Source organism: Myotis yumanensis, unplaced genomic scaffold (genome assembly GCF_028538775.1).
Source record: "Myotis yumanensis isolate MYYU_CA2020_CCGP unplaced genomic scaffold, mMyoYum1.0.hap1 SCAF_2, whole genome shotgun sequence".
Classification (NCBI taxonomy): Eukaryota; Metazoa; Chordata; class Mammalia; order Chiroptera; family Vespertilionidae; genus Myotis; species Myotis yumanensis.
The window spans coordinates 137,619,196-137,633,640 of record NW_027223753.1 but is presented as its reverse complement, the minus strand read 5'-3'; the positions used below and the strand labels follow the sequence as shown (position 1 = coordinate 137,633,640).

The 14,445-nt window shown below is 36.6% G+C and overlaps 1 protein-coding gene across 8 annotated transcripts in view; it reads right to left on the bottom strand.

Annotated features, from left to right (window-relative positions):
- Positions 1-14,445, bottom strand: part of ABI3BP (ABI family member 3 binding protein) — a 260,392-nt gene that overhangs the window by 85,173 nt on the left and 160,774 nt on the right. For 3 of the 8 annotated variants that reach the window (XM_070406074.1, XM_070406067.1, XM_070406068.1), the window contains 11 exons: positions 13,775-13,834; positions 13,436-13,519; positions 11,988-12,047; positions 9,670-9,729; positions 8,781-8,864; positions 7,455-7,514; positions 6,064-6,147; positions 5,321-5,380; positions 4,459-4,542; positions 2,712-2,768; positions 399-455 (listed from right to left, as the gene is read on the bottom strand). The exons of 3 other annotated variants lie outside the window; for them this stretch is intronic. In XM_070406074.1, the coding sequence (XP_070262175.1) occupies positions 399-455; positions 2,712-2,768; positions 4,459-4,542; positions 5,321-5,380; positions 6,064-6,147; positions 7,455-7,514; positions 8,781-8,864; positions 9,670-9,729; positions 11,988-12,047; positions 13,436-13,519; positions 13,775-13,834 (750 nt within the window). The remainder of the gene's footprint in view (positions 1-398; positions 456-2,711; positions 2,769-4,458; positions 4,543-5,320; positions 5,381-6,063; positions 6,148-7,454; positions 7,515-8,780; positions 8,865-9,669; positions 9,730-11,987; positions 12,048-13,435; positions 13,520-13,774; positions 13,835-14,445) is intronic. 2 more of the 8 variants (XM_070406069.1, XM_070406070.1) reach the window with 1 other exon arrangement.

The window sequence follows — 14,445 nt, the reverse complement described above, 5'->3', positions numbered from 1 at the left end:
CCTTAAAATAGGAAAAGAGTAATGAGAATATCAAACAGACCTTTTAGAAAGTAAAGTTGCTCAGAGAAAGTTCATGTTACTTAGATGACATTGTTTTATAGATTTAAATACCAAATAGAAGGAGAGCAATTTGATCTTCAGACTCTTCACTGAATCATATAATAAAATTTTAAAGAGGGTTTCATACCAGATAGATTTCCTCAACTGGATCCAAGGACATTTGTTAAAAACAATAGGTAACACTGGAATAAAGAATCCTGACTACTTATATTATGAAGTATGAAATGGAATGACAATCAATAGTAGTCTAAGAAAGCAAGAGCAACTCTGGCTGTGACAGTGATGGCATGGGTTTTAATGAGCAAGAATATGTTTAATGAGGTAATAAAAATTGTTACCTAATGTTCCTGGAGCCTCAGAACTATGAATAACATGTTCAAAGTCTGTAGTGGGAACTAACCAAAAGCAACAACATGAAAATGAGAAAGTTTAAACACACATAGAAAGCCTTAATTTTTCCTTCAAAACATTAGTTTCAAATGACAAACAATTTTTTTAAACCTTTGAATGGACAATAAGTAAATAGTTTCTTTTTGAAGTTTTGGTCAAACTGTAGCTAGGAATAATTCATTGCAGAAAGTAGTCACAACTCTTGAACTCAGTTAAACATCTTATTATTGTCAACATGAGGTTTTCCAAGGTGTTTGATTTTCTGACTCTTAATTAATATGAAAGCTTGCTTTGGAAAATCTGTTTGAGATCATTGTGGTGTTTTAGGAACTGAAGGAAGAAATTTTAAATTACTCTAGTGAAGGTGGTTTTGAAAATAAGGCTCTTGATTTTCTAAAATATGTTATATTTCCTTGAAATTTAAGCTATATAACTTTAAGATTAAAATATTTTCTCCTATTTTGTTAATTTCTTTTAATTACTAAAGAATCTTGAGAGATAAAATACATAAAATTAAGTCAAGGAGTGAAGAGTCTTAACTTCGAAAAAAGGTAAGGACTATAGCCAAACTGTAGGTTGTGTGGTCTTAAATTCACACCAAGAAATTTAAATATGCCAAGGAATCCATGGCACTATACCAATTGTTATGTTTAGTTTAGTCTAGAGAAGATACAGACATTACCCACTGCATTTGAAACTTAGCTTTATATGTGAGCACTGTTTAGACAAAAAATTCAAATAACACAAACATTCTAATCTAGGTCCATGAATAGCTTTTAAAATAGGTAACTTCTTTTAAGAGTCTGCAATACTTTTTTTTTTTGTTAATCCTTGCCCGAGGATATCTTCCCATTGACTTTTAGGGAGAGTGGAAGAGAGAGGGAAAGACAGTGAGAAGCATAGATATGAAACACATCAATCGGTTGCCTCCAGCATGAGCCCTGACCAGGGCCTAGGACAGGGAGAAGCCTGCAACTGAGGTACATGCTCTTGACTGGAATCAAACCTTGGACCCTTTGGTCCACAGGCCAACACTCTATCCACTGAGCAAACCCAGCTAGGGCGAATCTGCAATACTTTTAAGAAGAAGAAAAATAAAGTCGAAAGACAGCAGAGGATGACAAGACAGTTCTTTGAAGCTGATGAAAATTTGATAATGATGATGATTAAATAGGTTGACAATGGGCAGAAAAGTTGATAAGAAACACAGAATATCATCATGTAATGTAAGAGTAACAGGTTGAAGGACTATGGGAAGAACTGGCCAAAAATAATAGAATAAGCCAAAGAAATTTTAAAATTTTCTTTTGATGACTAATTTCAGAGGTCAATTTTTAAACTTCAGAACTGAGAGAAAAGAGACACTTGTTCTTTGCAGGTTTGACCAAATGGCCAAGTACCCATTAGTCTCCTTAGATATAGCATTGTACTCCACTAAATACTATGGTTAACAAGATGTTTGATTATACGACTCTTGCTAATATGGAAAACTCTCCTGGACAAGATTTGTTGCACATTTGTACAATATATACTTTTCTAACTCTACTGGGAAAAGCCTTTATCAGTCTACTTGCCCTCTGTACAAGTTGACATAAGTGCCTATTATTTTTGTCTAGTACTTAAATAACCACAGTACAATTATGAGTTCATATGTTTGAAAACATAAGGATCAATGCATACTAAATGGACTGTGCTCATCAAAATTTTAAAGTGGTCCTTGATTCAATAAGTTAAGAAACATTTTTAAACCCTGTCAGAAGAGTCAGTCTACTCTGTCATATAAGCTTGTCATTTAAACTTTCAAGACTTAGCACATTTAAAATCTTAACAATTAACTAAAAATATTATTCATTGAAATAATATATCCACCAGTATAATCACAGAGACACTAATACAATAAGATATAATAAAAATAATATGAGCAAAGAAATGTGGTATTTCCAGAATTGATGTGACATGAGCAGTGTAAGTAAGGAATGGATGGAAATTCATGCTTGAAATGAAGCTTGAAAGAGAAATGCACATGATCATGTGACACAATGTTGAGAAGTTACATGGCAGTTTGATGTCCTGAAATTAGTTTATGCACAGTTCTCGTAAATCCAACAGATAGCTTGACATAGAGCTTAGCATAATTTCAAGATGAAGACTAATGGATTAACGACAGATGTTGAGATGGTTTTAAGATGGAGAACCTGTTACTACAATGGTATGACAATGAGTAGGAAAAGCACTATTTGAAGGACACACATTCTCATTACCTATGATTTCTGGAGCTTCAGTTCTAGGAGTACCAGGCTCAAGATCTGTAATAGGAACTAATCAAAAAGCAATGAAATAAACACTTGTGAAAGTCAGCAAATTAAATCTTACACATATAATACTGCTTTAAGAGGTGTACAGCAGTTTTAAATGTTTTTCTAAAATTAAATACTTGTTATTTAAAGGCTCAGCCATCCTATAGCCAGGAAAATGTTCTTTTATGAGATAGTCAGTCATAGCATAACACAAATCTAGTAAGTATCTCAATAAAGTCAACATGATACTTGTAAGTACCTAATTCTAACTATTGCTCTTAGAAACTTGTTTAAACATTTTATTAAATACTGGAGGCCTGGTGCACGGATTCGTGCACTGGTGGGGTCCCTTGGCCTGGCCTGTGCCCTCTCACAATCTGGGACCCCTCGGATGCTGATTTTGGCCTGATCTGGGCAGGCCAGGCTGAGGGACCCCACCGGTGCATGAATCTGTGCATCGGGCCTCTAGTATGCATATAAGATCTTTGGTTAATCTCTTCCTGCCCTCCCCCTTCCCCTTTCCTCTGAGATTTATCAGTCTATTCCATGTTTCCATGCCTGTGTGTTGAACATCTGCCCCCTGGTGGTCAGTGAGTTGAGTGTCTGCCTCCTGATGGTTGAATGGTCAAATGGTTGAATGGTTGCTTAGGTTTTTATATATATAGATATATTTAGGTAACTATTCTGGCACTTGTTGGTATATCTGTGGAAGCTTTAAGAAAATAGCATGTTTAAAGAATCATATAATAAATAGCATTTATGTCTGGAAGAAGAATAAAGAATAAAGCAAAGTGAACCATGTTCATCTCATTGAAAACTCAAATTTGGAAATAGGCTCAAACTTAGTTTAGGCACCCAAAAAATCAGAATAAGGCACATTCACTCAGTGTGTGGTGCCCAATAGAGCACATCTCTGATCACAAAAATGTGGTATCCTATGATACTTGTAGGGTCAGATTCAAACTTCTAAGTCATAACTTCAAGGATTTTTCTTTTACTACTCTTGTGGACCCTTCCAAACACAGCACTATCATCACCATTTAGAAGCAGGGCCCCCTTTTTCCAGAAGCCCATGCCTCTGGTTGGCCTCTGTACCCCCTTTATTCTGCCTGTTCATTTTCATGATTTTAAGACCCAACTTGTTTCTAACTCCTTACTCCTGTCTTTCACAGACTTCTCTCTTTCTCTGCAGATGTTCAGAGCCTCTGCAGAAAGAACAAGCTAGATTTGCACAGACATGCTGCCTTGGTTCAATCTCTGAATGTTTCATATTGGGGTAGGTTTTGACTTTGACTATGCCATGGACAAGAAATAAAAACAAGCTGCCTACTTTTGTGATATCCTCACAGCTGTTGATGTGACTCTAGAGGGATGAAAGGCACTTAATGTTTGGTTCTTCAATTAAAAATGCTTGGTTCTATTTAAAATATTTTATCTTTAATAGAAGAATATAATATAATAAGGAAAAGTAAATAAAGTATCTATTAAAAGAGAAGATATTTATGCAGGAAGAACAAGGAATTCAGCTGCCACACAGGTCTCCCCCAACCATGATTTCCTTTGCTAACTCAACAGTGGGAGCAGCAGCAGATCATCTTGTGCCTTCACCCACAGAAGGCTCACACGGGCTATCACTCCCACCCATGGACATCAACCCTAGGCTCCCCAAAGCTGCAAGGACTCAGTCCCTTAACCAGAAACCCACATTTACCCAGTTTGGTTTGAGGTGCCTCAGTAGTTGGTGTGGTTTTAGGTTTAGGACGTGGACGACGGGTCCGTTTTGATGGCTTAGGAGCTGAAGAAAGAAAACCTTCAGTTACTATGGAGTCTGTAGTTCAGAAGTTATGGTTAGCATGATGCGTGGCTCTCAATTTCCTAAAACTTATTAGATTTTCTCATACTTTAGGAAACGTTTCTTTTTAATTTTTTAATTTAAAAATTTCACCCTTATTATAATAATAGTATTTAGTCTTTTAAAATTGGAAATTCATTGGAAACAAGCCATATATAAAATTAAGTTATTAACTCAAGAAGTGAAGAATCATTTTTATGACTCTTCTGCTGAATAAAAAGGTAAGAACCACTGCTAAAATGTTATTGTGGTGGTGATACCCAAATACAAACTTTGACATTTTACTAAATAAGACCAGTAATCAACAAAAATGTCTATCAAAGAACAAATATCACATAGTTTTTTAAAAAGTAGATCTTTAGATCCACAAAGAAACTCCTGGACACCATAATAGTTGTTAGATTCAAAATAATTGATTTTAAACCAGCTTTAACAAAACATTGGTGAAAAAAACACACAAAATGATAAAACAATTTCAGATGGTTATATGCATAACAGATGACTTGAGTTAGGTTCATGCATGGCTCTCTGAGAAACAAGGTATAACTTGTTTTAAGAATCAAAATCTTCAATACGTTTAAGATGAAGAATATAAAAGAGTGACAAGAAAGAATGCCAATGCAGCTTTAAGAAACAAAAGAACCTGTAGCTACCACGTTGTTGAAATGAGCCTGACAATGGGAAGGAAAAGCATTGAGGGAGGATCACAATGTGTTATTACCTTGTGTTGTCACCCAAGCATCAGTGCTGAATGTTACTGGTTCAAAGTCTGCAGTAGAAACTGACCAAAAGTATTAAAAGTAAACCAAATGATTGTCTTAAATGAAAGAAAATGCAACATTTGATTCAAAATGAATCTTACTAGTATAATACAGTTTCTAGAACTATATAGCATCTTCTAAAAACTGTTAAATATTTTTGTTAAATTTGGTTATATCAAGTCAGGTACTTATTTTCTTATTCCCCCTTCTTTGATTATCTAATGAATAAGCCAAAGTGGGATGTGTGGGTATTGCTAAGAACTTATCTTCGGAAAGACACTGAGGCCTCCTCATGACGAATCAAACAGTGCATCCCTCTATTCTAAGCAAAGAAAGAGCAAGCCTTCATGTGCAAAGAAGAGTTTTCTGTCTACTGAGTTGAATCTCAACGGCTCCATCAGGTGCCTAAGGAACACCACCATGAAAGTCTACGGACCGATCTAGATCCAGGAAATCTTTGACTACCACCCTGAAGTCAGGCATCCTCTATACTAGTATTGTGGTTAGACTTTTTCTTTTGGTTAGTCTCTATTTTTACCCACTCTTTCTGATTTTATTCCTCCCCATCTTCCTACTCATCCACGTATTATGGTGATTTCAAGGCTCCACTCTCTCTTAATCTGCTTTTCCCTGCTCCAAATATTACTCCTGAGATCTTGCTCAATTAGGCTGCTGGGACTCTAAACCAGGAATACGTGTTTACCTGGTTTGGACTCAGGTGTTTCAGGACCTGGTGTGGTTTTTGGTCTGTGACATGGACGACCTTTCCGCTGTGATGGTTTGGAAACTGAAGGAAGAAATTCTTGGGTTATTACATAACTACATTATCTATAGTTCTGGATGCTATTAGAGATCAAAACATGGCTCTAGATTTTCCACAACTTGTTAGATATTTGCCTTTTTACTTTGAGATTTTTGTCATATATACTCCTCTTATATCTTCTTTCATCATAGAAGATTATTTGAAAACAAAAATACTTTTAAATTAAATAAGTAAAGATTAGTAATTATAATCAAAGTCTCATAAGACAGCTTGATTGGGCAACAAAAAGTTAAGAACTGTCCTTAAATTTTAATGGATAATAAAGATCATACTAAGTCTGAGATTTATAACTTAATCTTTCAATTTGGGGCACATGTTTATGTAACTATTAAAATAAGGACATAGTATTACCTAAATAGAAACAAAACAACTAAATTCTATGCAAATAGAAAAAAAAAGTTAGAAATGTAGACATGCAATAATGGGTCCTCTTGGACCTATGATGGCTGTTAATGGCTTTCTCTGTCTAGATAAGAGGTAGGGAGCCATGATATGTTTGAAAATCAGTTTTACTACAAACATTGCTTAAATAAAACAAAGACTGACATGACACATACAGCTTGATTGGGCAACAAAAATGTTAAGAACTGTCCCTAAATTTTAATGGATAATAAATGTCGTACTAAGTCTGAGATTTATAATTTAATCTTTCAATTTTGGGCACATGTTTACGTAACTATTAAAATAAGGACATAGTATTACCTAAATAGAAACAAAACAACTAAATTCTATGCAAATAGAAAAAAAAGTTAGAAATGTAGACATGCAATAATGGGTCCTCTTGGACCTATGATGGCTGTTAATGGCTTTCTCTGTTTCAAGTAGGTTACATGGCAAATAAATGTTCTAATGTGGTCATGTATGACTGGTTCTATTAAAAACAACAGGTAATTTGTTTTAACAGTTTTCATAAATTTGCTTAATCTCTTCATCCTTCTAGAAAAACTTATGGACACAGACAAACAGTATGGTGATTCCCAGAAGGAGGGATATGGGTGGGGGCAAGTAAAAGAGGATAAAGGAGGGATAAATGGTGGAAGGAGACTTGATTTGGGGTGGTGAACACACATTACAATGTACAGAAGATGTAGTGTAGAATTGTATACCTGAAATCTATATAGTTTTATTAACCAATGTCACCCCAATAAATTCAATTAAAAACAGTTTTCATAATTTTAAGAAGAGAATGTAAATGAATGACCAGGAAGGATGACACTCTGGATTTTACAGTAATCAGGAAAAGTCTTATTGAAAACATAGGGTATCATTACCAAATGTTGTTCCTGTGGCCTCTGGTCTAAAAGTGACAGGTTCCAGGACTGTAGCAGGAACTGACCAAAAACACAGTTAACCAAAGAGATTTTAAAATATGTGAAAAGTTAGAACATTCACATCCAAACAATCTTACTTGTATATAATACTTTTATAGAAACAAAGAAAAAAAATAACTGAGAAAAAGAGTAGATGTTTGTTCTTTGAAAATTTGGTCAAATTATATTCACAGCCGGATTTAGGATTAGCCTTTGAACTAGCTTAGTATCTTAAAGAAGTCGATATGAAATTCTCCTGGTTAAAGGAAACTCTACATGTATTTTCTAATATACAAGCAGAAAAGAAACTGTCTATTAAAAAATCTGATCAACTTGTACTTCTATGGAAGCTGAACATGAATACTCACAATGTTTAAGTCAACATGGATAAATAAGTAGTTTGTAAGTTTGAAACAGATATAAAAATTAACCATTGAAGTGGGCTATGTTGATCTTGCCAAGAACTCATCTATGGAAAGAATCTGAGTCCGCTGTCCAAATCATGGTACATAAGAGAGTAGAATAAAGATAGTCACTCAATCTGTAATACTCAGCCAGATGGCCTAAGCCCAGAAAAAGAAAAAAAAAGTTGAGAGACAGTTGATGTCTCTGTATAAAGTCTAAGCTCCTGATTCAGGTCCTCAAAATCCTCTTTCAACTCTGTCTAGAATATGGACCCTTCCAAAGGCAGGGTCAGCAACAGCCATGTTTTGATTATTTTGAAGTAGGAGAGTCTGCTTCAGGCAGTCTGGATCACCCTCAGGGCCCAACCCCTACCCCACCTATATGTCCAGTCCTTCTTTTGGTTCACGTTTCCCTCCATTCATTCAAATCCTGTAGTGGGTTCAAGGTCCAATTCACCTTGATCTTTTCTTTTGTAAGATCAATATTTAGTGTTTATATCATGCAAACATGTACTCAACTTTACTGTTTTAGAAGTAAAATAGGTCTCCTACAGCTGACAAATCACCCACGATTGCCAATATTAGTCCAGGTATACGAAAGGGGCCTACAATTTGTTTAATTACTTGAACTGAATATATTGGCTTGCTACAGAAGTTTAAGATTTGAATAAAATTTGATAGTAAGAAATATACTAAATGCATATCAAAGAATATTTTCACATGTTATCTCACATAGTCATATTCTCCTTGACACCTGGGAAGAGGAGACATTATTGACTCTGCCTCATGACCTCACACTTAGAGAAAGGAAGAGCTTGGCACTGCTTTGCATCCTCATTAGGCTACTAGGGCTCATCATTAAATCAAGGAGTCACACATTTACCAGGTTTGGTCTGAGGTACTTGAGGGCTCAGTGTAGTTTTAGGTCTGAGATGTGGACGATGGGGTCTTTTTGATGCTTTGGTAGCTGAAGAAAGAAAAGCCTTGTGTTACTCTAGGTTTGATGGCTTTTGACATGAAGGGGAGGTTTTTCCAAAACCTGTAAGATTTCCTAAAGTTCCTGGAAATTGTCTATAGTTTAAAGTTTTTACTAATTTTATAACAATGTGTCTTCTTATTGTCATTGAGGGAACTTTGGGGGCACCTCATCACTCATGAAAATTAGACTTATAATGAGACACTCAGAGCATTTTCTCACTGGGAAAAAATGATTGAGAAGGAGTGCTCAACTATGACGCAAGAGGAGGGGAAGTTAGGGTCATACTAAAGAAGAGGCATGCAATTTAAAATTTCAGATTTGGGCGATTCCTTATTTGTCAAATTAGTAACAAAATACATCAGTACTTAAAGTACCAAGAAAGAAACAAAAATAACATGCAAATAGTTAAAAAAAATCTAGAAACTTGGATGCCCAAGGGAACATTGGAGTAGCTATTATTGAAAATCAGCCTAGTTAAGAAATAGATCCACATTTGTTTTAAACTCAGCTTTAACACAGAACACGTTTCAGAGAAGCACAAGATAACATGACAGTTTCAAATGCACCACATGACAGGTTCATTATTTGGACTAAGGTCATGCCTGCTCTCGTAAAAACAACAGGAAACTTGTTTTTAAGAGGCTTCAGCATTCTTCAGATGAAGGAAGTGCTTGAATGGCAATGGAGGAGGATGGAGGCTGTCTCATGAACAAGGAAAAGCTGTTATGGGAATGAGAATGAGTTGACTGTACGATGAACAGCAAAAGCACTAGGCGAATGGCAGAGTCATTACCTAATGTTGTCCCAGAGGTCTCAGTTGTAAAAGTAACGGGTCCGAGGTCTGTAATAGGAACTGAAGTAATAGAAATAAAGAAGGTATCAAGAGCTACATTACTTCAAAATGAATTTGCCAATATCCTACCACCTTTAGAATAATTTTAAAAAATTTTCTGGTAGTAATGGACTGAATTATGTCTTCTCAAGAGTCACATGAAGCCTTAATTCCCAATGTAACTGTATTTGGAGATGGGGCCTTTAAAGAAGCAATTAATGGTCATTGATGGGTGAGACCACAACCCAATAGAACTAAAGTACTTATAAGAAGAGGGAGAGAGATGAGGAACTTTTGTGCTCGGACAAAGGGAGAGAAAAGACATAGCAAGATGGTGGTCATCTGCAAGCCAAGGGGAGAGACTTTAGGAGAAATCAAACCTGCTGACACCTTGATCTTAGAATTCTAAGCTGCAGAGTCATAAGAAGTAGATTTCTGTTGTTTAAGCTGCCCAGTCCGTAGTATTTTGCTATGGTGCTTTAGCAAACTAATACAAAGAGAAATCACTTTCTTTGTCCTGATTTGGCCAAACTATAGTTCTCAACATTTTTATCTCATGAGATAGTCATCACTTTTGGTCACTGTTTAGCACCCGTTCACTCTCATAGAGGGACAACTCAATTCAGTGTGGAAAGAAGAGATTTCTAATCCCCATGTGAACAATATCAGCCTCCTTCAACTCTCACGGTGTCATCCAAATGCAGAATCACCAACAAAAATACTCTGACTGATAGAAGAAGCGAGATCTCCTCCCCCTCCGTTTGCCTCTACACATATCCTATTCTTTTCATCTTTGTTCACGCTCACCTTTCCATTTGTATAAATTCTGATGTGACATCAAGGTCCAAACTCTATTCCTACTCTACAGAAGCCCAAATAGATTTTCATTTCTTCAAGACTTTATATGATGCACCTAACACTTTATGTATCCAAGAAAAATCTTGAATTTGTACAAACACCCTGCCTTCTTCTCATTCTCTAGGCTTTTCATGCAGGAAAAGTTTTTCTGCTCAATTAGCCTGCAGACTGAGAAGTAAATCATGTCTCTAATACTCAGACTTTGAGGGAAGATGATGTCTCTTCCAAACATAAACTCTTCCAACCCTAAAGGAGGAAGGACTCTTCATGATTCCCTCTCTAGATGGTATGTGAGTTTACATTCTTGATCAGTGACTTTAAACTAAGGACTCTGCTTTTATCTGGTGTAGTTTCAAGTGCATCTGGACATGGAGTGGTCTTAACTTTGTGTTGTGAATGACATGTCCATTGGGATGTTTTGGGATGTGAAAAAATATAATGTTCAGTTACTTTAAAGTTTATGGTTCTGCAAATTATAGGGTTGTAAAAAAAAATCTTGAAGTTTTCCGAACCTTGATAGTTTTTCTTGAGTTTCAGGAAATGGATCTTTCTAGCATAAAAAAATTATCCTACTATGTTACTGTGTCTTCTTTTGTTATTGAAGATGTGTGTGTGTGTGTGTACACAAAATTAACATAAAAATGAAGTTATTAATTGAGGGAGTCAGATTGGTATTTTTCACATTGTCCTAGAGTTCCCTGACTACATTTAAAATTTTAAGAATCATTTCTTTTAAAAATATATATTTTTTTATTGGTTTCAGAGAGGAAGGGTGAGAGAGAGATAGAAACATCAATGATGACAGAGAATTATTGATTGGCTGCCTCCTGCATGCCCCTTACTGGGGCTTGAGCCTACAACCCAGGCATGTGCCCTTGACCAGAATAGAACCCAGGACTCTTCAGTCTGCAGGCCAATGCTTTATCCATTGAGCAAAACCAGCTAGGGCAAGAATCATTTCTAAACTATGGTGGAGAGTAAGGGAGAGTCAGATTAACCATAAGGATGGAGCTTGCCATTTAAACTTATCAGCCTTGATCATATTATATGTTAGACAATCCACTAAAAACACACTACCCAAATGTTAACAAAACAACAACAGCAACAAAAAAAACAGGCAGATAAAAAGGTATAAAGAAACTTTCCTATTCCTTGTTAGCATAGACCAAGACCAGGCATTTATGTAATTTACCTTAACAAAGCACTCTGGTTAATCTAAAAACATAAGGTGGCATGAAAAAATGTTAAAGAACTGTACAGGACAAGAAGCTATCCCAAACTAGATCTAGGCATGGCTCTTAAGAACAAGAGGTAACTTGTTCAGCTCATAAGTTGAAGAATTTAGTTGAATGGAAACAAAGTGGAACAGGTTTGACAATGAGCAAAGCAAGCACTTGCTGAAGGTCAAAAAGTGGCATTACCAAATGCTGTCCCTGGAGCCTCTTTTATAGGGATAAATGGTTCCAGGACTAGAGTAGGAGCTGACCAAAAAGAATAACAATAAAACGATGAAATGGTAAACATTTATATCATCTCAGAACATTCACTTCAAAAAGAATTGTACCAAAATAATCATGTGTCTAGAGCAACAAGCAAACACTACCAACGCTCTGAGCGGAGGGGTATGGCATCTCTGCACTCAGGTACCAATGTACCACTTTGAGACCATCTTTTACTCAGATAACTATCCCTATGAAGTGCCCCTGAAGATTCTCACTCACTTTGGTAATCCTAGTCTAAGTAATGCACCAAAGTAGACCATAGCTATCATACTGAAAACTCATCCTTGAAAGAGACCACCAGGATACTTAAAGAACAGCGTAAGGGGCACCCATTTAGACTGAGGTAGCAGGGTATCTATCCGTCTGTCCAGTGCTTAGGGAAAGCTCGACCACACATGGATACTGATGATTCTTATGAAATCCAAACTCCCAAAGCCAACATTCAAAATCCCTTTTCAACTGGCCCAATTGGGCTCATTTATCTGCTGTAATCTCAATGAAATGCTCCCATCAGCACTTAGAAGCAGTTGCCTCCTCTCACTGGCTTCTACACCTGTCCTTCCTTTCTGTACTTCTTCATCCTCTTCCCCCCAAAACTATGCCTCCTACACCAAATCTTGTCCATGGCTTGTTTTCAAACAGCCCATGAGAGCAAAAAATTATTTTTTCCCCCTATTTTAAGTTGTAAGATAAAAGGGAGAAAAGAAAAATAGGCAAAAAAGACTATATAACCCCCAAAACCCCCAAGTATTTACTACCTAGTTCTTTGAAAAAAAAATGTTTGCTAACTCTGGCCCGAGATCCTCACTATGACTTTTTAAAATTTTTGTTTTTATTGATTTTGTTTTTATTTTAAAGAGAGAGGGAGGGTGAGGGATAGAGAGATAGAAACATACATGAGAGAGAAATGTCATCGATTAGATGCCTCCTGCACACCCCTCGGGATCGAGCCCCCAACCCAGGGATGTGCTCCAACTGGGAATCAAACCAGTGACCTCTTAGTTTCCTGGCTGATGCTCATCCACTGACCCACACTGGCCGGGTGGTCCTCACTATGATTCACACAACCTTTATAGTTACCAAGAAATAATTTCCTATTTGTCCAAACATACGTTGTCTTATAGTTGTTTCAGTCCATGATACAATTTCAATATTTAAAGGATGAGTAGAATCAAATTAGAAGTCAAATAGAAGATTCAGATTCACAACGTACAGGGAATTTGGCTACCACCTAAGACCTCTCCAACCGTGTTCTCAAGTCGATTGTGGAGTGGAAGCAGCGGCTGACCCTGCCTTGTCCCTTCCCTTTCTCTGGACCCCACGGGGATGGGCTGCCAGCACTCCTTATCCAGGATCTATGCATTTACCTAGTTCGGTCTGAGGAGCTTCAGGACTTGGTGTGGTTTTAGGTTTGGGACGTGGATGCTGAGTTTGTTCAGGCACTTTGGGAGCTAAAGGAAGAAAATCTCTGGTTAATAGAGTATTTTCGTTACAGAAGCTGAGAATAGGATTATGCTTGTTATACTTGGCCTTCTTAAAACAAATGAGTTATTTTAATACTTTTCAGTATATTAAGAAGTAATTGAATGACAATGGAGGATGACACAGAAGTCCTGTGAAGCTGGAAGATCCATGGTTGTGAGGGTGATGAAATGGGTTGAAATGAGCAGGAATAGCAGATGCTGGTGAACATAATGTGTCATTACCTAGTATTGTTCCAGGAGCCTCGGTTCTAGGAACAACTGGTTCAAAGATTGTAGCAGGAACTGATCAAAAACAATAAAAGAAACCAAAAAGATTTTTTGTGAATTCATGAGATGTCAGAAAATTCATCTTGCCAGTAAAAATAATGCTTCTAAAGGAGAGGGGAAGGGGGAGGGAAAAGATGGATTACACAAAGCTTTAACACTAAGAGGTAGGAACTATGGGGATGGGAGATGGAGTGGAGTGTGGAGTAGGGGGTCACCCTAGTCTATCTACCACACATAAAACAGAGAGCCTAAAGGAAGCTGAGACTATACTCAATAAGAGATTAATCCTTAGTGAAAACAATGAAATTTAATATAATTAAGATGAGGAATAACCTCTCAGTTGGTGGTATCATATTAAACTAGGCATCTTCAGTTCTAAAAAAGCCCACTGGATCAAATGTAAGCTCCTGAGTAAACATCCCAGATTTCCATATATATATATATATATATATATATATATATATATATAATTGATTTCAAAGAGCAGGGATATAAAATTGATTTCAGAGAGGAAGGGAGAGGAAGAGGGAGATAGAAACACCAACGATGAGAGAGAATCATTGATTGGCTGCCTCCTGCATGCCCCCTACTGGGGCTAGAGCTCACAACCTGGGCATGTGCCCTTG